Source organism: Macaca nemestrina, chromosome 4 (assembly GCF_043159975.1).
Source record: "Macaca nemestrina isolate mMacNem1 chromosome 4, mMacNem.hap1, whole genome shotgun sequence".
In the NCBI taxonomy this organism is placed as follows: domain Eukaryota; kingdom Metazoa; phylum Chordata; class Mammalia; order Primates; family Cercopithecidae; genus Macaca; species Macaca nemestrina.
Window position 1 is genome coordinate 179980610 of NC_092128.1, and position 27415 is coordinate 180008024.

The following is a 27415-nucleotide window of genomic DNA, read 5'->3' on the forward strand; positions in this document are numbered from 1 at the left end:
AGGAGTGGGAGGCGGATTGAGGAGGGGGCTCTGCCTATGTTCAAGGCCAACGTTTACTAACCAGCACCACACCCGGAGTCCCAGAGCGCTCACACAGCCGCTACCCAGTCCATTTGGGAAAATAAGGCCGTTTTTATTAAATTGCACTAAGCCTTCATGCAAAAGATTTTAAGGTCAATCACATACATTCACGGGATGCAATAATGTTTTTTAAAATAAGGGCAGGAAACAGAAATCGAAGACAGATAAGCACCAAAAAGGCTGCCTCTAAAAAGGCTGTGCCAGGAAGGCTCGCTATGGTGTTCTTGCTACATGTGGATCACCAGTTTGACTGTAAGCATCCTAACACCAGTGGGAAAAGGAAAACATCACCATGATTTGGTGTTCTTGTCTCCAAGGGAAGCATAATTAGTCCTGACATAGAGGCTTCTTCCATAGAACCTCATTTCTTTAAAAGGCATTATGTAAAGAACGTGTTCTGAACAGCCCTGAAGCACAGCAAACAATTCCATCGAGTGGCTTCCTATTCTGGCCCTCACTGCAAGCAGATGGCAAGATGCAGCAAAAGCAGTCATGTATACCACATCCATGTCTTAATCCAACGATAGTTTTTGTTTGTTTTTGAGACAGAGTCTCACTCTGTCGCCCAGGCTGGAGTGCAGCAATCTCGGCTCACTGCAACCTTTGCCTCCTGGGTTCACGCCATTCTCCTGCCTCAGCCTCCCAAGTAGCTGGGATTACAGGCGCCTGCCACCATGCCCGGCTAATGTTTGTATCTTTAGTAGAGAGGGGGTTTCACCATGTTGGCCAGGGGTGGTCTTGAACTCCCGACCTCAGGTGATCCACCCACCTCTGCCTCCCAAAGTGCTGGGATTATAGGCGTGGGCCACCGCGCCCAGCTAGATTTTTTTTTTAAGAGACAAGGTCTCGTTCTGTCACCCAGGCTGGAATGCAGTGGTATAATCATAGCTCACTGCGGCTTCAAACTCTGAGCTGAAGTGATCCTCCTGGCCACCATGCCCAGCTAATTTTTTAAAAATTATTTTTCATAGAGACAGGGTCTCGCTGTGTCACCCAGGCTGGTCTCAAACTCCTGGTCTCAAGCAGTCAAACTCCTGTCTGGATCTCCCAAAGTGCTGGGATTACAAGTGTGAGCCACAGCGCCTAGCCATAAAGATAGATTTTTAAAGTACCTTGACCATTTGTTCATCTGCTTTAAAATAGCTGCATAGAATACCCACTCCCAGAACTTCAGACTTTTGGTTAGATAACATAGTAAATTTCCCCCATTGCATATAGCAATAGATTTTTAAAAGAGAAAAATCCAAAAAGAAATAACTGGGCCCAAAAGCAAGCATCTCTGTGGACCAGAAATAGAAGAAAAACAGTAAGTGATGAACAGGACTAAAGCCATATCCTACACTTCTCTACAGGACAGTAGCAGCTAGGAAGTGGGTTCCTGCATGGTAACAAGACCTTAAAATTGTGTCACTGGAGAAGGATGTGCAGTTCTCTCTGAGGAGAGATTCGGCCACTCCAGGACAACACAGGGCTACAAGTCAGGAATTTGAAAATGAAAAGTGCTCAACAGTGATAAGTCCTAAATGTTTCACTGAACAACCTTTCAAATAGCTTTCTTGAAGTTTGCTGAATTATGGCTATAAGGACCACTCCCCACCCCTGCTAGGTATGGAGAGGTCATCTCTTCTATCTGAAGGTCACCAACATCTCCAGTTTTTCCAAATTCCCTAAGGGTTTTGAGACCACACCTTCCCACAGGTACCATAACTCCACCTGGCCAATAGGAATTTTCCAGGTTTACCATTCCTTAGGTGTTTCAAGATATGGTCTCAGAAAACATCATGGGAAAATTACATTTTGTGGTCAATCCTGTATACCAGTTCTAGGTTAAAAGCATGGGGGTCTTTGTATCGATGCCCTCTCGGGTCGCAAACAACCTTCTAAAGGAAGAATTTGCAATCTACTAATCTTTATCAATACAATAAATGAATCAATAATACAAACATACCCAAATAACGAGACTCAGCAGTAACACATTTTATCCTACATACCACCATGGTTCAACATGAGCTGACCCTTGCATTGAAGAGTACTGATACCATTCACGCCTGGGGAAGGAATAGAGGGAGGAAGATATGAAGGTCACAGTGAGAAGTGAAACAATCACACAACAAGCTCTGTTTATGATACCACCCTAAAATGATTTCATTTTGCAAAGGTCAAGGATAGAGCTGAGTTTCATCATCCCCACATAACAAAGGAATAGGGGAAGGATGCAAAAAAATACATCAAGGGATATTAATGTGTATGTACCTAATCCTCATCCTGTAGTCCCTCACTGCTCAAGGTGTGGTCCTTAGAGCAGGAGCAGCAGCATCACTTGGAAGCTCGCTGGAAATGCGGAATCCTAGGCTCCACCCAACCCCGAATCAGCGTCTGCATTTTAACAAAATCCCAGGAGACTCACAAACACGTTAAAGTTAGAGAAGCACTGCTAACGTCTTCCTCTGTCATTCCCTGGGTCTGGGCTACTCTAGACTCTAATAAGACATTTCCAAAATGATGTGGAAAATAAGACCACAGACTAGGGTTTTTTTTTTTTTAGATGAAGTCTCACTCGCCCAGGCTGGAGTACGGCATGATCTCGGCTCACTGCAACCTCCACCTCCCGAGTTCAAGTGATTCTCCTGCCTGATCTCGGCTCACTGCAACCTCCACCTCCCGAGTTCAAGTGATTCTCCTGCCTCAGCCTCCCGAGTAGCTGGGATTACAAGCACGTGCCACCACACCTGGCTAATTTGTGTATTTTTCGTAGAGATGGGGTTTCACCATGTTGGCCAGGCTGGTCTCAAACTCCTAACCTCAGGTGATCCTCCCACCTTGGCCTCCCAATGTGCTGGGATTATAGGCGTGAGCCACTTTGCCTGGCCAGACCAGGGATTTAGAAGGAAGACTTTGTCATTTATATGATCACTGCAGAAAGGAAGAAGAGTGAACCAGCTAGCCACTGAAGACCACCTCTGAAACCCATCAACACGACTGGCTTTCTATAGGAAAAGTCTCCACAGACTAAGAAGTCTCTAGTTTCTTGCCCTTAGGAAAGCATGCCCTGGGAATAATAGTTTGGGGACGAGAGAGAGTAGAGTATTTACTGTCCTATCCCCCATTAAATACATGACAGAACTTCCCCAGGGAAAGCCTATTATACTGACATTAACTCAGTACCTGTTTGAACTTGGAGAGTATTCAGAATTCTCATCAGTCAAATGGCCTGAGCTGAGAAGGATTATTTATTTTGTTTGTTTTTGAGACAAGGTCTTGCTATGTCACCCAGGTTGGAGGGCAGTGGTGCGATCCTGGCACACTGCAGCCTCAACCTCTTGGGCTCAAGCAATCCTCCCTCCTCAGTTTCCCAAAGTGTTAGGATTATAGGCATGAGCCACCACACTTGGCTAATTTTTGTATTTTTTGTAGAGACAAGGTTTCACCACGTTGCCCAGGCTGGTTCCCAATTCCTGAGCTCAAGCCATCTGCCCACCTCAGCCTCCCAAAGTTGTGGGATTACAGGCACATGCCACCACGCCTGGCTAATTTTTGTACTTTTTTTGTAGAGACAGGATTTCGCCATGTTGCCCAGGCTTGTCCCGAATCCCTGAATTCAAGCAATCTACCCGCCTCGGCCTCCCAAAGTACCAGGATTACAAGCGTGAGCCACCGTGCCCAGCCTGGGATACTTTCTAAGAACCAAGGAACAATATAGAAAATCTTGATCTCTATTCAGTAACTTTAATATGTATATTAATATGTTCTTGTTTTTGGAACAATCATGTTGTCAAATCAAACAAAAAGTAATTTTATTTTGTTAATCAAAATAAAAAGAAAAGTAGATAATATTTAGAGCATCAAAGAATTTAAATTAGAACATCTTGAACTATTGGAAATATTCATTTGAACTCATGTCTTTAAGAGGAAAATAATTATCTTTTCTAGCTCTGTTCACTGAGATGGCCTCAGAGTAGCCTTACCTCAAAATGCACCTGAGTGCTCAGATTCTTGAACAGGTTTTCTTCTCCTCGTTACAGGGAACTAGAAATCCTTGGAGAAATCACTGATTCTGGTGTTCAGGAGATACCAGATAAGCCAGAACATCTTATGCTAGGAAGCAGGGGAAGCTTCAAAGAAAAACAGGGCCAGGCAGAAGGATGCAGGAGACAAGCCAGAAATGCTTCCAGTAGCCAAATCAGGACGATTTGAGTATCAAATTGAAATACACCCAATTATGAAGGTACCCAATTTTCAAGAGCCGGCTGGGCGTGGTGGCTCACGCTTGTAATCCTACAACTCTGGGAGACCGAGGCGGGTAGATCACCTGAAATCAAGAGTTCAACACCAGCATGGCAAAACCCCATCTCTACTAAAAATACAAAAATTAGCCAGGTGCAGTGGCATACACCTGTAGTCCCAGCTACTCGGGAGGCTGAACCAGGAGAATCATTTGAGCCCAGGAGGCAGAGGTTGCAGTGAGCCGAGATCACACCACTGCATTCAAGCCTGGGTGACAGAAAGACTCCATCTCAAAACAAAAAAAGAAAAAAATGAAGAGCCATAAAATCCATGGTCATCCTCAATAAAATTTAAACATTCTAAAAGAACGTAGGAGAAAATGTGTTACTGCTGAGACTCGTTATTTGGGTATGTTTGTATTATTGATTCATTTATTGTATTGATAAAGATTAGTAGATTGCAAATTCTTCCTTTAGAAGGTTGTTTGCGACCCAAGAGGGCATCAATACAAAAACCCTAAAGCTGAGATTCCGAAGCACAGAGTTGCAGGAGAAAACCAAAGCTCATCACATCTAGTTTAAGACTCCTTCAGAGTTGGATCAGCCTAAAAACAGGACATGGTACAAGATTTTATTAGTTCCAAAGATTGTAAAAATTAAATTTATCCTGAGAATTTATCAGTCTGTGTGGCAGCTACAGACTTCTATGAGCAAACAGAGGTAAATAATGTTGTAACTTCAATTAAAAGAGGCTAAGAGATCATTTTCCTTCTTTTGAATTTAATTTTTTTATTATTATTTTAAAAGACAGGGTCTTGCCCTGCCACCCAGACTGCTCTTGAACCCCTGTCCTCAAGCTGTCCTCCGGCCTCAGCCTCCCAAAGCATTGGGATTACAGGCATGTGTCGTGTCTGGCCTCACCCTCCTTGAGATTTCAGAATTGTTGACAGAATGACAATAAGTAGGATTCACTGTCTCCTTAAAGACTGAGGAAAGAAACCCAGCGAAATCTCAGACGGACGATGGCCTCGGTTAACTAGGACAGTAACTGTACAGCATCCATCTCCTCATCCAATAAAACTGAGTTACATATAGAAAGGCTTGAAAGAAGCAAAGCCATAGATTTATATTTCTGGATTAATAAGGAATCTATGCATATTTTTGGTCTTACATATACTTGAAGTGTGTTAGACTATGTGGCTGTTCTAAGTACATTCTTATAACTAATTTGAAATGGGTACTTTTATATTGAAATCTTACTGAGTTTATGAATAGTATTGAAACATCTAAGGGAATATTATTAGGTTTGCCATATTAATATACTGAATCTGCTAGATTCATAAGAATTATATAATCAGGCAACCGAAATGTATAAAAAGGAAATTTAAATTAAGAAGGACTTGGGGGCAGACACAGTGGCTCATGCCTGTAATCCCAACAGTTTGGGAGGCCAAAGTGGGAGGATCACTTGAGTCCAGAAGTTCATGACCAGCCTGGACAACATAGGGAAAACCCATCTCTACAAAAAAAGAAAAAATACATATATATTTTAATTAGCCAAGCATGGTGGTGCATGCCTGTGGTGACAGCTTCTCGGGAGGCTGAGGTAGGAGGATCACTTGAGCCCAGGAGGTCAAGGCTTCAGTGAGCTATGATCACACCACTGGTCTCCAGCCTGGGCGACAGAGAAAGACCCTGTCTATTTTTCTTTTTTTTTTTTTTTTAGCAGCTCTAGATTGAGAATAGGTATTTGTCACATACATAACTGATGAAGGATTCATATCTAGAATATACAAAGAACTCCAAATCAATGAGGAAAAGTCAGAAAACCAAAAAAGGAGGACAGCTAAAGCCGAAAAAGCACTTCAAAAACAGACTGTACCCAGCTGCGTGATAAACATGAAAAAGTACTGTCTCAAAGTAGGTCCAAATTAAGACCTTCGTGACAATTGGTACACACCCATTGGTTTGCCAGAAATCTCCTTCTCAAGCCCAGGAATTCTGGGCTCTACCCCCATTGCTCAAAGATCTGACCACTTTCCATTTCCATCCCTTCCATCTTTCTGCAGTACCTGGCACTCCTGACCATGCTATTTCTACCAATCAACAAAAACTACTATTCAGAGGGGATTTCATGCAGAGTTGGCTACAACATGATAAAGGTGCTAAAACAGCAGACAAGGGAGGGCGCAGTGGCTTACGCCTGCAATCCCAGCACTTCGGGAGGCTGAGGCGGGTGGATCACCTGAGGTCAGAAGTTCGAGACCAGCTGGCCAACATGGTGAAACACCATCTCTACTAAAAATACAAAACATTAAGCAGGCGTGGTGGTAGGCACCTGTAATCCCAGCTACTTGGGAGGCTGAGGCAGGAGAATAGCTTGAACCTGGGAGGTGGAGGTTGCAGTGAGCCGAGATTGCACCATTGCACTCCAGCCTGGGCAACAAGAGTGGAACTCCGTCTGAAATAAATAAGTAGACAGACACCAGAGAAGGGACAGTGAGGCAACCCAGGGAATAGAAAGAGCAGATGGCCACAACCCCTCTGCAGGGCTGAGGGCACACAGCACAGGTCAGGTTACCATCACCCAGGATCCAGGGTCCCCTGGTGGAAGCTGGAACCCACAGATTGGTGCCGTGAGAGATGGAGCCACAGAGAAACAACTGCTGCTGGAGACATCGGCAGAGGAAGAAGGTGGAAAAATACTGTAGGCGCTCCACACCTCCAGCCCAACGCCATGTGGCCAAACCTCACCACAGGCCCCACAGCAGAAGAGCCTCCAGGAACCTCCCTGTGGACCACAGGAGAGAGAGCGGCGGCAGGAGGCAAGGGCATGTCTAAGAACAAACTAGCCATTGCCAGCCTCTGGCCTTTCTGAAACTCTTCCCTTGGGTTTTTAAAAAATTCAGTATTCTGCTTCTGTTCCTGTGTTGATGGGCTGAACTGTGTCCCCTCAAATTCTAATGTTGAAGTTCTAACCCCCAGTACCTCAGACTGGGACTGCATCAGGAGACAGGGACTTTAAAATAGTCATTAAGGTACAATGAGGTCACCAGGGTGGGCCCTAATCTGTTATGACTGGTGTCCTTATAAGGAGAGGAGATTAGACACAGACATGCACAGGGGGACAATCCTGTGAGGACAAAGGGAAAAGACAGCCATCTCCAAGCCAAAGAGAGAAGCCTCAGGAGAAACCAAGCCCGCCCACACCTTCATCTTGGACTTCTAGCTTCCAGAACTCAGGAAATGAATGTCTGTTGTCGTAGCCCCAGTCTGCAGTACTTAGTTACAGCAGCCCTTGCGAACCAGCACATCCAAGTTCTGTGCCTCTGTCTCTAACCCTTCTCTCAACCGTCAGCCATAAGTGAGTCTCTGCCCCCAACTTCTGACCTCCTCTATGTTCTCTTCCTTGGTGACCCCATTCTCCCACATGGTTCAGCAGTGACCTCCAGCAGTGACGCTCAGTCACTCAGTGACGCTCAGCTACTTGGGAGGCCGAGGCGGGCAGATCACAAGGTCAGGAGATCGAGACCATCCTGGTGAACACGGTGAAACCCCGTCTCTACTAAAAATACAAAAAAATTAGCCGGGCGAGGTGGCGGGCGCCTGTAGTCCGAGCTTCTCGGGAGGCTGAGGCAGGAGAATGGCGTGAACCCGGGAGGCAGAGCTTGCAGTGAGCGGAGATCGCACCACTGCACTCCAGCCTGGGCAACAGAGCAAGACTGTCTCAAAAAATAAACAAATAACAATAATAATAATAATGTTGCACCAATGTTAGTTTTGGTAAATCCACGGTTGTGTAAGATGTTAGCATTAGAGGAAGCTGGGTGAAGGTTCAAAGAACTCTCTCTACTATTTTGTAAGCCTAAAATTATTTCAATATAATAGGTTATAGGCCGGGTGCGGTGGCTCAAGCCTGTAATCCCAGCACTTTGGGAGGCCGAGACCGGCGGATCACGAGGTCAGGAGATCGAGACCATCCTGGCTAACACGGTGAAACCCGTCTCTACTAAAAATACAAAAAAAAAACTAGCTGGGCGAGGTGGCGGGCGCCTGTAGTCCCAGCTACTCGGGAGACTGAGGCAGGAGAATGGCGTAAACCTGGGAGGCGGAGCTTGCAGTGAGCTGAGATCCGGCCACTGTACTCCAACCTGGGCGGCAGAGCGAGACTCCGTCTCAAAAAAAAAAAAAAAAAAAAATAGGTTATAAAAATTAGAGGGTGACCTTCCACTTAATTTCATCAGCACTCCTTTTTTCCCCTCTTCCTAACCAGCCATGTGATCTTAAGCAAATTAATTTCCTCTCTCTAGGTCACAGTTTTTCAGCTACTTAGGAAAAAAAAAAGAGGGATACAAGCCAGATCATCTCTAACTTCCCCTCAATCCCTCAGATTCTGTGGTTCCCATACATTTACAATATGATGCAATCTACAAACATTTGATTTTGGTGTTCTCTTATTCACTTTCATATCCCTGGTATTTAGCATTGTGCCTATACATAGTAGGTGCTCACTGAAAATTTTCAGAACTACCCCAAAAACGGAGGTTCATACCTCAGTTTGTAAAACAGTTGAACTGTTAGTTCTTTTACCTAGTTGACCACTAGAGAGCGAAGCGGTCACAAACTCTTTCTCTGTTAAAAGCAAATTTGTCTTCATCCAGCAGAGGGGAGTGGTCCTTTATATTTCAGGCGTGTAAAAATCAGGTCCTGGTTGGGGGAAGGGAAACATCTGTGAGCAGTTTCCTGCCTACCAGACAGGCCCTCCCGAGGGGTGCTGAGTACCATAAGCTTCCAGGTAAGCACACGGGCCACTGCCGCACCCTCCAAAACACTTAGCCTCAAAAGTCTAAACCACCTCGATGGATGGGAGATTGCTCTGCAAATGGGGAGCCCCACTCCTAGTATGTTCATCATTGTCTTCCTAACAATCCTAGCTCATTTCTTGAACAAATGTTTCACTTTTACAGGGTTTGCAGAGAGGCAGCTTTAAGAGTTCAAATAAATGAATGTGGAAGGAAATTAAGTTTTACAACCACATGAAAAAGGCATTAGCCAGTCATCCTGCCCAGCACCCCATATTGAGCCTGTGTGAGTTGTCGTTTGTGTAGTGAAGCAATCGAGGCCATGGTCTGGACTCAGAAACCCTGAGTTCAAATACTGCCTCTGACCCCCCAACTCCCCAATAAAATGCACACATTCAGTGGCCACGTGACCAGGGCAAATGCCTCTCTTTCCACAGCTCCAATGCAGGAATAATAATAGCATCCGCCCGGTGTTGAGTGGCAGGGTTCAGAGAGAACAGCCACACAGGGCTAAGAGTGCAGACTCTTATGACCAAGCAACTGGCCACCTGGGCAGAGTGGACAGGAAGGAATGGAAGGGAAAGGCACTTTCACTTCATCCTCATGAGCGCTCTTCATGGGGAAACTATTACACAAAGTGGGGGTGGGGAGTTCCTTCCCAGTAAATCGAGTTGCCTTTTTCAGGCACGGAAAAGCCCATCTGCCTAAATTTTCCTCAGCTGGTCAGTCATGGTGCCAGAAGTCGCTACCACTTGAACTGCTCCTTCGGGTTAAGTCACTTTATCTGCCAACTGCATTAAACAAGTCAGTTTCCAAGTCCTGAGCTGCTGCTTTTATCATCCCATTAATTTAGAAAACAGTAGGGGCCAAACGCGGTGGCTCATGCCTGTAATCCCAGCACTTTGGGAGGTCGAGGCGGGCGGATCACCTGAGGTCAGGAGTTCAAGATCAGCCTGGCCAACATGGTGAGACCCCATCTCTACTAAAAATACAAAAATTAGCCAGGCGTGGTGGCGCGCACATAGTCCCAGCTGCTCAGGAGGCTGAGGCAAGAGAATCACTTGAATATGGGAGACAGAGTTTGCAGTGAGCCGAGATTGCACCACTGCACTCCAGCCTGGGCGACAGAGCGAGACTCCCATCTCAAACAAAAAATAAAAAAAAAGAAAGAAAATGAAGAGTAGGACCCCAGAGTGTGGGAAGGAGGCTGGAAGCGTCCTGATTAAACTGCAGCCTGAGGACTGCTGGGTGGGATCTCACAGAGCACACTGAGCCCTGAGAAGGGGGCAAGAAGGGCCCCAGGGTGCAAGGCCAGAGACTCACTGGGGCAGAGAAGAGTGCGAAGCTGGCAGGACCCTGAAACAGACATCCTGGGAGGGAGTGTACATGTCAACCAGCAAAGCACATGATGAGAACTGTTCAACAGCAGACTCAGCTGGGAACTCCAGACACTGCGGCAAAACCAGCACAGATGCATCCTCTCCTGTGGCTGAAAGCTCCATGAAAGGGGCCAGTGAGTCACATGACAACCGAATTTCTCCTCTGCCAACCTGAACACATTCTGGGACTGAAACTTCCATACTTAGGGAAAGCCGATCACACTACTTAAAAGAAAAAAAACTACCTATTACAAACCCATGATGCTATCAATTTAATGGGGCTGGAAAGAAATTCCCTGGAAAGACTCTGGTGGGAGAAGGGGGGCATGACCTTCATCCCTTTACATTCTCCAGCCATCAGAACTAGCTCCTTTGTTTTCACTGAATTTATGTTTCTATAGAGGCACCAGGATTGAGTCTCCTATGGGGGGGGTCCCATGAAGCTACCATGCCCCTCTGTTGATATGCCTTGCTTTGCAGGTCAGTTTGTGATTTTTAAAATGGTTTTATGCAAACCACATGTTTAGCCCAAATGCACTGCAGGTAGCTTGTGGTAAAACAGCAATATGGACCAGGCACAGTGGCTCACACCTATAATGCCAGCACTTTGAGAGGCCAAGGCAGGAGGATCACTTGAGGCCAGGAGTTTGAGACCAGCCTGCGCAACATAGGGAGACTCCATCTCTACAGAAAAATTAAAAATTAGCCAGGCGGCCAGGTGCGGTGGCTCACACCTGTAATCCTAACACTTTGGGAGGCAAAGGCAGGCAGATCACTTGAACTCAAGTTCAAGACCAGCCTGGGCAACATGGTGAAACCATCTCTCTACAAAAATAAAAATTAGCCAGGCATGGTGGTGTGTGCCTGTAGTTCCAGCTACTCCTGGGGAGGTCGAGGCTGCAGTGAGCCGCGATCAGGCCACTTGTACTCCAGCCTGGGAGACACAGCAAGTCCCCATCTCAAAAAAAAAAAAAAAAAAAAAAGCTGGGTGTGGTGGCCTGCATGCCTGTGGTCCCAGATACTCGGAGGCTGAAAGGGGAGGACTGCTTGAGCCCAGGAGTTCAAGGCTGCAGTGAGCTGTGATCACATCAATGCACTCCATCCAGCCTAAGCAACAGAGTGAGACCCTGACTATATTTTTAAAAAAAGAAAGCAATAGGAAGAAACAACTCAACCACAGGGCTAGTATGTTACTGGGTTATAAAATCATAAAGCCCTAAACAGAGAATTAGCCCGTTTCCAGAAGAGGCCAAGAACAGATGATAGGGCTGAACTGAACTCCCGCCTGTACAGCCCGTTTTCTACAAGATTCCAGCCCTGGAAGATGATGGGATCCAGCCCCCACTGAAGCACCTAGAACAAGAAAAACGCCGAGTCCGAAGAGCCAGGCCTTGAACACACGATCCCTGTCTATAAATAACTCCCCCTGGGAAATAAAAAGCAGGATGTAAGGCAGGAAACCCGAGCCGCGGAATCTGGTGAGTTCTTAGGAAACTCACTCACGGGCCTGAGTCCTCCGTGGGAGCGGCGGGTCCGGCACCTGGACACCCGAGTCCCCAGAGCCCCGGGCGGCCGCGCGTCCCTACCTGCAGGCCTGATACCGGCGGCGGAGCGCTCCTGGCCCCGCACCCGCCCGGCTCCGAGACCGCTGAAACGCACCCAGGGCGGTGAGGGCGTCGTCGCCAAGGACAGCGCAGATGGCAGCGGAGGCGTGCGAGCCGGAACGGACTGTGGGAAAGGGCCAGATCGGGACGCCCCTGGGCTCAGCCCCAAATCCTGCCCGCTCCCCAGCCCCGCTCAGGCGGCGCCCCTGCCACCTCTGGCCACACGGGTTGGGACGTCTGCCTCCTGCAGAGCGCGCTTCCCGCTGCCCTTCTCCACTGGCTGCTCAGGCCCTGCCTCGCCAGCCCGGCATCCGCGGGGCATCCCTGCCTGTCCTTTCGGGCTTGCCTCATAGGTCAAATGTCACCTGCCAGGGAGGTATGGTCTGCCCCCTAGCCAGGTGGGCCTCTTCCACGCTCGCCTGCAACACCACCCACCCATCTGATAACTGCTTGTAAACGGTGTACTGCTTTCCCCCTTGAGGCTGCAAACCTTCAAGGGCAGGAAATGGGTCTGTTTTCCTGGCAAAATAATGAAGTTGGCTGAAGGTTTTGCTGAATAAAATGAGTGACAGACAAAAGTAGCCAAATTGGGCATTCCTGATGGGTTATTTGGTGAAGGAGGTGCAGTGTATGGGCTTAACTAGTTATTCTGGATTTCTTTCCCCGTGTTACTCCTCCCTAATTCTGATGAGGAACTGAGAGTTGGATCTATTAATCTATTAACTCTTAACCTTCTGCCTCCCGGGTTCAAGAGATTCTCCTGCCTCAGCGTCCTAAGTATTGGGATTACAGGCGCCCGCCACCATGCCCAGATAATTTTTGTATTTTTAGTAGAGACAGTGTTTCACCATGTTGACCAGGCTAGTCTGAAACTCCTGACCTCAGGTGATCCACCCGCCTCAGCCTCCCAAAGTGCTGGGGTTACAGGCGTGAGCCACTGCGTCCGGCCTTACCCTTCCTTTTCTAAGGGCACTACCAGACTTCTCTTGCTACCCTAAGGATGGAGTCCTAATTCTGCCATCCGAACCCTGAATCCTTTACTTTCGGCACAACAATTTCCACCAAAGACTTGCAGCCTCTCCTTCGGGGTTTAGGGGAATGGGGGATGCTTTCATCTGAGGTGGGACACACATGATGTTAAATAGAATACTCTCTCCCAAAGAGGAGGAAATCAGTAGGAAAATAAGCAAGTCTGATGTCCGGGAAGTGTTTGTGGATGGGGTGCAGAATAGCCCTACCACAAAGAAAATCTCAAATGAGACATCCCATCACTGCTGGGGTTTCTGGTAAAACAAGAGCTGAGGCCAGGTGTGGTTTTTTTTGTTTTTTGGGTTTTTTTTTGCTTTATAAAAATATTGTTCAGTAAGTAGATTTCCAAGCCTTGCATTCTTTCTATTCAATGTTTCTAAGATTCACACATATAATTTTGCAAAGCTGCATTTTATTCATGTTCACTGCTATCTACTATTCTATTTGTGATCATATCCTACTTTGTTTAGCCATTCTCCTGCTGATCAACATGGGGTTATCTCCATTTTGTTTCCTTTACTGTTCTGAACATCCACTCACTTGTCTCCTGGAGCCCCTGGGCAAGCATTTTTCTGGGTGTGGACCCATTACTACACCAGGCATAGCCCCAGCAAGCTAATGTGATGTGCAGAATTAAGGGATAACACTAAACTGTTTTCCAAAGCAGTTATACCAATGTATACTCCCATTAAAAGTGACTTTTGTTTCTGACTCAGTATTTTTCAGGTCAAACACATTTTCCTTTCAATTTCAGATGTATACTGATTTTCACAAACTGTCTTGGAGAATTATGAGGTCCTCAAACACAAAGCTTCATATTGTGGTTCTTAGTCAAGAAAATCTTCTAGAGGCAATGATCCAGCTAATTACAGATCCCCTACTGTCCACGTCTAAATTTAGGCATTGTGGCTGGGATTAGACCCATGAATCCTAGCACAATGCCAGGGGTGTCATTAACTTAAAAACTCTGGCAGGCCAAGTGCAGTGGATCATGCCTGTAATCCCAGCACTTTGGGAGACCAAGGTGGGCGGATCACGAGGTTAGGAATTGAAGACCAGCCTGGCCAAGATGGTGAAACTCCATCTCCACTAAAAATACAAAAATTAGCCGGCCGTGGTGACACGCACCTGTAATCCCAGCTACTCGGAGGCTGAGGCAGAGAATTGCTTAAACCCAGAAAGCAGAGGTTGCAGTGAGCCGAGATTGCGCCACTGCACTCCAGCCTGGTCGACAGAGCGAGACTCCATCTCAAAAAAAGAAAAAAAAAACTAAACAAACAAAAAAACTCTGGCATAAGCATGGTGTGGGGAGTGTCTGCAGTAATATGAGAATCCTGTGCACAATAGCATAAGCAGCTGCCTTTGGAATCTACTGCTCTCACCTCCCACGGTCCATACAACCTCTTCTTTATTTTCTTCTTTTGTTAATGTTTGTTTATTTATTTATCTGTTGAGACAGAGTCTCACTCTGTCACCCAAGCCGGAGTGCAGAAGCACCATCTTGGCTCACTGCAACCTCCGCCTCCTGGGTTCAAGAGATTCTCCTGCCTCAGCCTCCCAAGTAGTTGGGATTACAGGTGCCCACCACCATGCCCAGCTAATTTTTGTATTTTTAGTACAGATGGGGTTTCACTCTGTTGGCCAGGCTGGTCTCGAACTCTTGACCTCAAGTGATCCGCCCACCTCGGCCTCCCAAAGTGCTAGGATTACAGGCATGAGCCACTGCACCCAGCATGTAAAGAGTTTAATAGCAACAATCCTTATAAAAATGATTTTTTTTGGCTGGGCACAGTGGTTCACGCCTGTCATCCCAACACTTTGGGGGGCCAAGGTGGGAGGATCACGAGGTCAGGAGATCGAGACCATCCTGGCTAACATGGTAAAACCCCGTCTCTAGTAAAAATACAAAAAATTAGCCGGGTGTGGTGGCAGGCACCTATAGTCCCAGCTACTCGGGAGGCTGAGGCAGGAGAATGGCGTGAACCCGGGAGATGGAGCTTGCAGTGAGACAAGATGGCACCACTGCACTCAAGCCTGGGTGACAGAGTGAGACTCCGTCTCAAAAAAAAAAAAAAAAAGTTTTTTTTTTTTTTGAGACAGGGTATATCAGGCTGGAGTGCAATGGTGCAATCATAGCTCACTGTAGCCTCAAACTCCTGTGCTCAGCTGACCCTCCTGCCTCAGCCTCCCAAGTAGCTGATACTATATGCACAAACCACCATTGCCAGCTAATTATTTGTGTATTTTTTATAGAGATGGGTTCTTGCTATGTTGCCCAGGCTGGTCTCGAACTCCTGGCCTCAAACGATCTAACCACCTTTGCCTCACAAAGCACTAGGATCATACGTATGAGCCACCACACCTGGCCAACAGTGATTTTTTTTTTTTTTTTTTACTGGAAAATTTTAAATGTTCAATAAGGAACATATTAAGCAAATTGTGGTAGAGTAGTCCCCCCTTATCCACAAGGGGTATGTTCCAAGACCCCCAGTGAACGCCTGAAGCACAGAGAGTACTGAACCCTATATATATTGTTTTTTCCCATTACTTACCTATGATAAAGTTCATACATTAGGCACAATAACAAATTAACAACTAATAATAAAATAGGATAATAATAAACTAATAATAAAATTAAATAAAGGATGACTAGAACACAAGCACTGCAATACCACAACAGTCGATCTGGTCACCAAGAGAGCTACTAAGTGACAAAATGGGAGAATCTGCTGGACAAAGAGATGATTCGTATCCCAGGTGAGACAGAACAGGAAGGTGTGAGATTTCATGCTCTTCCGAACCGCACACAATTTAAAACTCATGAATTATGTTCTCACTTCTAAGTGGGAGCTCAATAATGTGTACACATGGACACAGAGAGTGGAATAACAGGCATTGGAGGCTCAGAAGGGTGGGAGGGGTGAACAATGAGAAATTACTTAATGGGTACAATGTACACGATCGGGGGTGATGGCTGCACTCAAAATCCAGACTTCACCACTACCCAATATATCCATGTAACAAAACAGGGGTATTGTACCCTCTAAATCTATCAAAATTAAATAAATAAATAAATCTTATGAAATGTTCTGGAATTTTCCATTTAATATTTTCTGTTTGTTTGTTTTTCACTTAATATTTTCAAACTGCAGTTGGCCACAGGTAACTGAAACCTTGGAAAACAACAGCACAGCTAAGGGGGAAACACTGTATATCCACTCAGTGGTACAAAGTATAGACTTTCTTTCCAGAACCATTTGAGACTAAATTGCAGAAACAATGACCTTTCACCCTAGTACTTCAAGCTGTATTTCCTAAGAACATTTCTCCAACATAACCACACTGCAATGATCAGATTCAGAAAATTTAACACTGCAATAATCAGATTCAGGTATCAGCATCCATCCAATGCTAATTACTATTCACATTTAGTCAATTGTCCCAAATAACATTCTTGCTAGCAATATTATTTTTCCCAATTCAAGGACACACATGGCATTTAGCTGTCATGTCACTTTATTCCCTTTTAATCTGGAACAGTTCCTTAGTCTTTCATGACCTTGACATCTTTTAAAAGTCAGCCCTGGCTGGGCCCGGTGGCTCACACCTGTAATCCCAGCACTTTGGGAGGCCAAGGTGGGCGGATCACTTGAGGTCAGGAGTTTGAGATCATCCTGGCAACATAATGAAACCCCATCTCTACTAAAAATACAAAAACTGGCTGGGCACGGTGGCTCATGCCTGTAATCCCAGCACTTTGGGAGGCTGAGGCAGGCAGATCACGAGATCAAGAGATCGAGACCATCCTGGCCAACATGGTAAAACCCCATCTCTACTAAAAATACAAGAATTAGCTGGGTATGGTGGTGCGCACCTGTAGTCCCAGCTACTCAGGAGGCTGAGGCAGGAGAATCACTTGAACCCAGGAGGCAGAGGTTGCAGTGAGCCAAGATCGGGCCACTGCACTCCAGCCTGGGCGACAGAGCGAGACTTGGTCTTGGGGGGAAAAAAAAAGTTAGCTCCATTGTATTGCAGCTGGTCCCTCAATTTGTGTTTGTCTGATGTTTCCTATATCCAATTCAGGTTATGCATTTTTGGCATAGGATGTCAGTTCAAACTGGTGATGCTGACTTTGTTCACATGGTTAAGGTGGTTTCCAGAAGAACCACTATAAAGTTTCCTTGTATATATTTGTAATTCACACGTAATCTGTGGAGTGAGGCTTTGGCATCTTATTCCCCAATGCTATGGTTTGAATGTATTCCCCAAGTGCATGTGTTGGGAACTTAATCCCCAGTGCAACAGTGTTGAGAGCTGGGTGATTAGGTCATAAAGGCTCTGCTGTTACTGCGGGAGTGGGCTCCTGATAAAGGAATGAGTTTGGCCCCCTTCCTTTCTCTTTCCCTTGTCCACCCTCTTGCCCTTCTGCTTTCCACCATGAGATGATGCAGCCAGAAGGCCCTCACCAGATGTGGCTCCTCAATCTTGGACTTCTCAGCCTCCAGAACCATAAGGCAAATCAATTTCTGTTCATTATAAATTACCCAGTCTCAGGTATTCTGTTACGGAAGAATAAAACAGACCAAGACACCCAGTAAGCACCCACCTGAATCAGTCATAACTGTGTTAGTTGTAATGTGGTAACTTTTTGTTTGTTTTTTGTTTTTTGAGATGGAGTTTTACTTGTTGCCCAGGCTGGAGTGCAATGGCGCAATCTCGGCTCACCACAACCTCCCCCTCCCGGGTTCAAGCCATTCTCCTGCCTCAGCCTCCTGAGTAGGTGGGATTACAGGCATGCGCCACCACGCCCAGCTAATTTTGTATTTTTAGTAGAGACAGGGTTTCTCCATGTTGGTCAGGCTGGCCTCGAACTCCCGACCTCAGGTGATCCACCTGCCTCGGCCTCCCAAAGTGCTGGGATTACAGGCATGAGCCACCGCGCCCGGCCTACAATGTGGCGATTTTTTTTGTATTAGTCACGTACAGTAGTGAGAAGGGGGAAAAGAATAGAACAAAGAGTTCAATCTGTAACTGACCATGAACAATCAAGTGAGATAACTCACTATCTTGAGACTAGCCAACTTTTCCAACCCTGTTGTTCCTTCAGCAATCATTAGCTGGTATTCTCCTCTTCTACCTCTGTTTATGTATTTGTTGGTAAGTTTATTTGCTTTTTAGTATTACTCTGGACTCATGGATTCTCTTTTATTCAATGTGATAATTCATTATTGCCCTTATTAATTTTGATATTCAAATTGTTCCAGGTTTGGCCACTGGGGCCCCATCAAGCTGGCCCCTGTGTCCGTCTGACCTGTCTCTATCATTCTTTGAACACCTCCTTGTGTTCTGAACAAGCTGCTCCTGACTCATTGTTGACCTTCCCTCCCTTCCCACAATGAGCCATTTCTCCTAGGAGCTCTGGCTCCTTTTAATGGACAATGGTATTTAGAAACCAAGATATGGGCATGAGGAATGCTCATTGCTACTTGGGTGGCCCTGCTCCCCAGCTTTCTCAGCAGACAGATCTTGAAAATAAACTCTTAAGTCAAAATGAAAAGTAGGCCAGGCGCGGTGCTCACACCTGTAATCCCAACACTTTGGGAGGCTGAGGTGGGCGGATCACTTGAGACCACGAGTTCAAGACCAGCATGGCTAACATGGCGAAACCTGTCTCTACTAAAAATACAAAAATTAGACAGGCATACTGGTGCGCGCCTGTAGTCCCAGCTACTCGGGAGGCTGAGGCAGGAGAATTGTCTGAACCTGGGAGGCAGAGGTTGCAGTGAGCCAAGATCACACCACTGCACTCCAGCCTAGACAACAGAGTGAGACTGTCTCCAAAAAAATGAAAAGGGTTATCCACCAAGTTTCCAGGTTTCTCCACTATAAAGGTTCCTTTTTTATCTTTGTAATTAATAAGTAATCTGTGGACTCTCTCATTGCAATTCATGGAGCTCTTCTTTGCCTTCCTTCACTCCATATTTGTGTGTTTCTTCTCTCATAGTGGGTATCCCAGCTTCCAAGAATGTCATTAGATTTACTTATTTGCTTAATCCTACAATACACAGAAAATATTTTCAGAATTGCTATACCAGATCACTACCGACTAAGTGAAGTGCACAATTTCTTTGTAGTTTTGTTTGTTTACACACAGGTGTATAGTCAAAGAGCTGTGTTCAAGTTGAGTTTGACTTTCTGTGGTTAATTGACTATGCAGTTTAGCTCATTTGTTCACTTTTGTTTGTATTCAATTTTAGGTTTCTTTTCCCCCATCTTATGTTGATTTCATTTTACTTTTTAAATACTAAAACATTAACATGTTTTGAAAAGTCAAAACTGCCCCCAAAAAAAGTATGCTTGGAGATGTGTCATTTCCTCTTAGACTTTCACCCCATTCCCATCCACCCACTGCAAGTAGCCAATTTATTAGTTTCTAGTTTTTTCTTCCTGGATTTCTTTTTTCCCTTTCTTTTCTTTTTCTTCCCCCCCCCCCCCCCAAAAAATAAGGAGATACTTGAATGTTTCACACGAAAAATAGCCTGATACAGTAGTCTCTGTTTAACTTTTGTTCATTTCCTTTTTTTTTTTTTTTTTTTGAGACGGAGTCTCACGCTGTTGCCCAGGCTGGAGTGCAGTGGCGCGATCTCGGCTCACTGCAAGCTCCGCCTCCCGGGTTCACGCCATTCTCCTGCCTCAGCCTCCTGAGTAGCTGGGACTACAGGCGCCCGCCACCGCGCCCGGCTAATTTTTTGTATTTTTAGTAGAGACGGGGTTTCACTGTGGTCTCGATCTCCTGACCTTGTGATCCGCCCGCCTCGGCCTCCCAAAGTGCTGGGATTACAGGCTTGAGCCACCGCGCCCGGCCTTGTTCATTTCCTAATACTGTAGACCCTAGAAATCACTCCACATCAGTTCACAGAGATCTTCCTCACTTTTTTTTTATTTTTTTATTTTATTGTATTTTATTTTATTTTTTTTTTTTTTGAGACAGAGTCTCACACTGTCGCCCAGGCTGGAGTACAGTGGTGCAATCTCGGCTCGCTGCAAGCTCCACCTCCCGGCTTCACATTCTCCTGCCTCAGCCTCCTGAGTAGCTGGGACTATAGGCGCCCGCCACCACACCCAGCTAATTTTTTGTATTTTTAGTAGAGACGGGGTTTCACCGTGTTAGCCAGGATGGTCTCGATCTCCTGACCTCATGATCTGCCCGCCTCGCCTCCCAAAGTGCTGTGATTTACAGGCATGAGCCACCGCGCCGGCCCTCACTCTTTTTCATAAGTGCATCGCGTGGATGGACCAGGGTTTATTCAACCAATTGCCTACATATTGGCACTGAAGTTGTTTCCAAAATTTTGCCATTGCAAACAATGCTGCAATGAGTGACCTTGTACATATATACACTTTTATACTGGTGTAGGCGTTTCTCCAGGCTAAATTCCTAGCTGTAGAATTGCTGGGTCAAGGGGTAAATGCATATGTAGTTTTGTTAAACAATGCTAAATGTTCCTCTCTAGGAGTTGGACCATCTTGCATTCCCACTAGCAATGTACGACAGCATGTTACCCCACAGCCCGTCCTGTTGCTTTACACTTAGCAACTGGATTATTTAGAACCGTGATGGTTTCTCAAAGTACCCTGCATTTCTCTTTCTGCGGGAGAAACGGAACATCTTTTCACTGAAGGGCCAGTTTTATGTCATTTTTGTGCAGATTGTCAGTTCATGTCTTTTGCCTGTTTGGTCTTTGGCTCCCTCAATGTTTGAGTTATTTACATACTTGGGATCTTAAACCTTTATCTGTGACAGATGTTGCAAATATTTTTCCCAGTTTGCCAGTTTTCTTTAATTAAAGGTACGGTTTGTTTTTTGTTTGTTTTGTTTTGTTTTGAGACAGGGTCTCACTCCCTCACCCAGGCTGGAGTGAAGAGCCTTCATCTCTGCTGACAGCAAGCTCCGCCTCCCTGGCTCAAGAGATCCTCCCACCTCAGCCTCCAGAGTAGCTGAAACGAACTTTTCTTATTTTTCGCAGAGAGGGGTTTTATCTATGTTGGCCAAGCTGGTCTCCAACTCCTGGACTCAAAAGATTCTCCCACCTAAGCTTCCCAACGTGCTGGGATTACAGATGTGAGCCACAGGGTCTGGCCTTTTTTTTTTTTTTTGAGACAGAGTTTTGCTCTTGTCCAGGCTGGAGTGCAGTGGGGCGCAATCTCGGTTAATTGCAACCTCCACCTCCCGAATTCAAGTGATTCTCCTGCCTCAGCCTCCCGAGTAGCTGGGATTACAGGAGCGCCACCACCACGCCCGGTTAATTTTTGTATTTTTAGTAGAGATGAGGTTTCACCATGTTGCCCAGGATGGTCTCGAACTCCTGACCTCAAGTGATCCGCCTGCCTCGGCCTCGCAAAGTGCTGAGATTACAGGCATGAACCACCGCGCACGGCCCCAGCTTCCGTTTTTTAATATTATGTATCTATTTTCCTGGCACGTAGGCGGTGGGTCATTAGAAGCCTTTCTCCACACGCAGGTCCTAGTCACCCGTACTTTCTAGCGGCTGGTAGGCCCTGCGGCTCTGCCCCTAACACGGGCGTGGGGGACGCGGCCAGGAGCCCGTGGAAGGGGTACAGGGCGCGCGAACCCAGGCTCTCAGGCCGCGTCGGCCGCGCGTGCGCACTGACAGCCGGGCCGAGCCAGCCCGGGTCCCGCAGAGAAGAACGCGAGCGGCGCGGGGAGGCGGCGCTGCCCTGGGCCGCGAGGTCCCTATGGCTGCCCCACCGGAAGCCCCACCCGCTTCTGGTAGCTGGAAGCGGTTTTCCGGCCGTCCCGGCTGCAGCCCAGCGGCCTGGCCTCTGGACACGGCTGTTCCCCGGCAGTGTCCGGGCGTGGACTGCCAGACCCTCGCCCGGCCCCAGCACGCCTCCGGCGAACGCCCACCCCCTGCCCTGGCCCGCAGCGCCCCGACTTACTTCTGAGGCCGAGATGCGGCCGCTCCTGCTCCGGGTGGTCGCCCGCGAATCCCTGCCGCGCCGCAGTGCGCCCCCTCGCGGCCCGCCTGGTGGTGCAGCCGGGCTTTCAGCGCAGGGCCCCGGGGCCGCCCGGCCGCCTCCTGCCCTGGCCGCTGTGCCGCGCCCTCGGGGACGCGGGCCCTTCGCCGCTAGCCAGCTTCTGCCTCTCGGCCACCGGTCTTCTCTCGCCCAAGCTGCCTGGGAGGCGCGCCTCTGCCGCCGCCTTGCCGCTCTCGCTCCAGCCTCGCCCACTCCTGCGGCCTTACAGGGCCGAACCTCACCCTGCTCTGCGGAAGGCAGGCCTCCACCTTCCCTCCACGCCTTCCTCCCTGACCGGCACCATGCACCACGTTGCCCTTTCCAGCATCGACGATCTATTTATTCCCCAGTGCTCTGACACCAGCTGAATTAGTGCGAACCTACTCGTTCAGGGATTAGCCCAGAGAGACTGCCCTCCCTTCACCAGCCACAAGCGGGGTGCCCAGAATGTCCACATTTCTACCCTGCCCACTAGAAACTGAGGGATTGCCATAGCTCCCCTGAGGTTCATCAGTTCCCTGGGACGACACAGAACTCAGGGAGACACTTTACTGTTAGAAGATTATTGTAAAGGACACAACTCGGGAACAGCCAGGTGGAAGAGATGCGCGGCACGGGGGTTGAAGGGCGGGAGTGCAGCCCTCACAGCACCTCTGTGTGCCCACCTGCCTGGAAGCTCTCTGCACCCTGTTTAAGGGATTTGTATCCAGGTTTCATTATGTCATTGGCCATTGGTGATTGAATTCAACCTCCAGCCCCTTTCCCTTCCCGCAAGGGGAGTAGGGATATGTTGGGACTGAAAGCTACAACCCTCTGATCACATGGTGTGTTGCACCAGCCCCACCCTGAATCCATCCTAGAGCCCACAAATAGCCACATCATTAGCATAAACTGTGATGTGATTAAGGAACTCATGAATAACAAAAACACTCCTATCGCCTAGGAAATTCCAAGAGGTTTAGGAGTGCTGTGTCAGGAACTGGGGACAAAGACCAAATGGATTTTTTACACCAAACTCCCTAAACCAATAACCCAGTCTAATCGTGAGAAAAACATCAGACAAATCCCAGCAGAGGGGCAATAGGGAGCCAACCTAAACTCAGCCAAGGTTGTGAATGTTGTCAGAATCAAAATGGTGGAGTCATTTGTGTTAAAAGAGAGAGAGGGGAAAAAATGACAAATAGAGCTGGGGAAAGCCACGAAGAGGATTCTTCCTAAATGCCTGATGTCACAAATGCTCGTGAAAGACCAACACCGTCCACAGAGGCCATGTCAGCCTTCCCAAAAGAAGACTCCTGCCAGGACATCTGCCCAGCAATAGCCTGTCCACCCTCAGACTGGTATCACCCTGATGGATACTTGTTGCTGAGGCTAATGATCAAAAACAATATGTAGTCCTCCTCATTTTTTCTTTAAAAACCTTTGTCTTCCTTTACCTCCCTGAATACACACATAGCTTAATATGGCCCACATGGTCCCATTGCAACGCCCTGTTCCCAAGTATCATTTTCTTTTAGAGAACCTCTCTGTTTGTTATGGAGGTTGGCAAGGTCACCAAAACCAAAGAGAGTGTGAGGAACTGCCCCAGCCAAGAGTCATCTAAGGAGACATGATGGTTAAATATAAGTGGTGTGCTCAATGGGATCCTGGAACAGAAAAAGGACATTGGGAGAAAATGGAGGAAATTTAAATAATATACCAATAATATCAATAATATAATGTACCAGTGTTGGTGTATTAATTGTTAACAAGTGTGCCATACTAATGAAAGATACAAATATGAGGAAACTGGTTTATGGGAACTCTCTGCACTATCTTGCAAATTATCTGTAAATCTAAAACTACTCTAAAAATAATGCTTTAAAAAAAAATTAGGGCTCAGTGTCATGGGCACACCTGTAATCCCAGCACTTTGGGAGGCCAAGGTAGGAGGATCACTTGGCCCCAAGAGTTTCAGGACCAGCCTAGGTAACACAGCGAGACCCCATCTCTTAAAAAAAAAAAAAAAAAAATAGCCAGGCATGGCAGTGTGCGCCTGTAGTCCCAGCTACGCGGGAGGCTGAGTGAGGAGGATCTCTCAAGCCTAGGAGGTCAAGGCTGCAGTGAGTCGTGATGACGCCACTGCACTCCTGCCTGGGCAACAAAGCAAGACCCTGTCTCAGAAAAGACAAGAATCATAAATAAATAAACAAGTAAACTAGAAATAAGCCAGATGTGGTGATGCATGCCTATAATCAGTTATTCGGGAGGCTGTGGTGGGAGGATAGCTTGAGCCCAGGAGTTCAAGACCAGCCTAAGCAACATGGCAAGACTCCCTCTGAAAATAAAAGGAAAAACAATTACAAAGATTTAAAAGCCCTTCAATTTTGAGGATCCACCTTCTTTAAACGGCAGAGGGAGAAAGGGCGTAAATTGAGTGACATTCACTGGAATTAGGAGATCCAGAGTGGAAATTTCCAGAAATCCTGGTGAGAAGAAAGGAATAGCCATAGCAGGCCCTGAGAATAGAGAGCTTCCCAGCCAGATCAGATCCATCCCATCCTTCTCCCACCTCCACTCCCCCTCCCCTGGCACCAAGGGGGTCCGCAAAGGGAGCAGAAACCTTCAAACACTCCCCTTCCTGCAGACAGGCAGCCCCAGCCCTGACCACAGCTGGCTGGACTTGGAATGAAGCTTGAAGGACTGATAAATATCTAGGACTGGATACACCAGTTTCTGAATTGAGAAGAAGTTTGTGATTTAAAGTGATCTTGGCCGGGCGCAAATGGCTCACACCTGTAATCCCTGCCCTTTGAGAGGCTCAGGCGGGCAGATCACCTAAGATCGGGAGATTGAGACCATCCTGGCCAACACAGCGAACCCCCATCTCTACTAAAAATACAAAAATTAGCCGGGCATGGGGGCGTGCGCCTGTAATCCCAGCTACTCAGGAGGCTGAGACAGGAGAATCACTTGAGCCCAGGAGGTGGAGGTTGCAGTGAGCCAAGATGTCACCACTGCACTCCAGCCTGGGCCATGGAGCAAGACTCATCTCAAAACAAACAAACAAATAAAGTGACTTTAAGATTGTCCCCAACCTAACATGAGCAGAAAAGTTTTGGGTCTGTGTTATGAGTTCAATTGTACCCTCCTGAAAAAGCTATGTTAAAGTCCTAAAGGCTCGAATACCTGAGAATATGACCTCCTTTGGAAACAAGATCGTTGCAGATATAATTAGTTAAGATGAGGTCACACTCACCTAATATGCCTGGCATCTTTATAATCAAATGGATATATGGCGACAGAGACACTGGGAGAATGCCACGTAACGACAAAGGCAGCGGATAGCCTGATGCTGCAAACCACCGAAGCGAGGAAGAAGCGAGGAAGACCTGAGGAAGGATCCCCCACAGGTTTCAGAGGGAGCACGCCCTGCTGCCACCTTGATTTTGAACTTCTAGGCTGGAGAATTGTGAGACAACATTCTGTTATTTTAAGCCACCCTATTTGTAGTACTTTGTTGCAGAGGCCCTGGGAGTCTAATTCAGCCCTATTAGCGTTTTCATGGGGGCAAGTGAAGATACTCTCTACTGGATACATTTTAGAGATGATAGAAGATAAAGCTGTGTTTGTCACACCCTGTGAGTTATGGGCACAACGTACCAGTTACTCAACTGTCCTGTGGTCTAAATCTCTTTAAGGGACCAAGGAAGCTTACCAGGCCCCTGGTAAGGAAACCTAGGCCCATAGGTGGTACCAAAACAAAAGGGACCCCGCACAGTGGTGAAAACTCCAGCACACCTTCTGGGAACTTGCCCTGCAGATACGGTCATCTGTGTGCAAAATGGTGTATGTGTGTACCAGGTTACTCACTGAGGCGTTGTTTGCAATAACAGAAGGTTGGAAACCACTACACATCCAATAGGTATGGAAGGCAAATAAGTACTTGTACTCCATGCACTGGAAGACTGTGCAGCTTGGCCGGCCATGATGGCTCACGCCTGTAATCCAAGCACTTTGGGAGGCCAAGGCGGGTGAATCACAAGGTCAGGAGTTCGAGACCAGCCTGACCAACATGGTGAAACCCCCATCTCTACTAAAAACACAAAAAATTAGGCAGGCTGGTGGTGCGCGCCTGCAATCCCAGCTACGCGGGAGACTGAGGCAGGAGAATCGCTTGAACCCGGGAGGCGGAGGTTGCGGTGAGCCGAGATCGCGCCACTGCACTCCAGCCTGGGCGACAGAGCGAGACTGCGTCTCAAAAAACAAACAAACAAAAAAAAGACCGTGCAGCTCTTAAAAACTGAGAGGAAGCGACGCCCGGTAAGACTGCGGCGGCGCAGCGCGTGCATTGTTGCGGATCCGGGACGGTGGCCCGGGGGCGTCTTGGTCTTCCTCACCGCTGCGAAATCGCGTCACCTACAGCTACTGGCGGGTTCAGGAGGTGCTGAAGCACGCCAAGCACTTCCGGCGGAGGAGTGGGTGAGGGGGAAATTGCTGCTACAGGTTGGCGGTCAGAGCCGGGACTCGAGCCTTTGTGAAATGCACCAAAGCCCGAAACCTGAAGAAGAGGATCACGAGGACCCTCTGGATTAATCGAATTACAGCTGCTACCCAGTCACACGGCCCGACGTATCCAGCGTTCACTGGCAATTTAATTAAGTGCCAGGTGGAGCGCCACAGGAAAATCATAGCGGATCTGGCCATCTACGAACCAAAGACTTTTAAATCTTTGGCTGCCTTGGCCAATAGGAGGCGACAGGAAGAATTTGCTGCTGCCTTAGGGGATGGGAAGGAGACCGAAGGCATTTTTTTCCAGAATGGTGCAGTACCACTGAGGACCGTTGCTGTATTGATTACGAAAAGACACAGAGTAATTTGCAATTTATTTGATTTGTACTTGTGTTTATCCACAATTCCAGTAACAGGCATGAGGGAAGGCCCCTTCTCTCTGGGACAGAGCCTCACAGATGACTTCCGTGTTTCATGTGAATGAAACTCAAACATTGTTCAAAAAAAAAAAAAAAAAAAAATTGGGAGGAAGCAAGAAAGAAAGAGTAAGGGAGCTCTTTGTATACTAATAGAGAAATAGAAATATCTGGAATACAGTAACCTGCCTTTTGTGTAAAAGGCAGGGAGGCTGATAAGAAAATAATATAACTGTATTTCGGCCAGGTGGGGTGGCTCACACCTGTAATCCCAGCACTTTGGGAAGCCAAGGCAGGCAGATCATCTGAGGTCAGGAGTTCGAGACCAGATTGGCCAACGTGGTGAAACCC

At 47.2% G+C, this 27415-nt stretch overlaps 1 protein-coding gene and 1 pseudogene across 8 annotated transcripts in view; one reads left to right on the forward strand and one right to left on the reverse strand.

Moving 5' to 3' along the window:
• LOC105472658 (holocarboxylase synthetase) overlaps window positions 1-22157 on the reverse strand; it is a 246350-nt gene extending 224193 nt beyond the window's left edge. For 4 of the 8 annotated variants that reach the window (XM_071095699.1, XM_011726102.3, XM_071095702.1 and 1 more), the window contains exon 1: window positions 22080-22157. Coding sequence is in view for 1 of the 8 variants with exons in the window: in XM_071095696.1 (XP_070951797.1) it covers window positions 8857-8961 (105 nt within the window). In the remaining 7 variants the exon portion in view is untranslated. Of the gene's footprint in view, window positions 1-2029; window positions 2632-8856; window positions 9012-12071; window positions 12211-22079 lie in introns of those variants that run through there. The other 4 variants (XM_011726105.3, XM_071095701.1, XM_071095696.1 and 1 more) reach the window with 3 other exon arrangements.
• Window positions 22158-25743: 3586 nt separating this feature from the next.
• On the forward strand, window positions 25744-26974 carry LOC139362656 (large ribosomal subunit protein bL20m pseudogene; annotated as a pseudogene).
• Window positions 26975-27415: the final 441 nt, after the last annotated feature.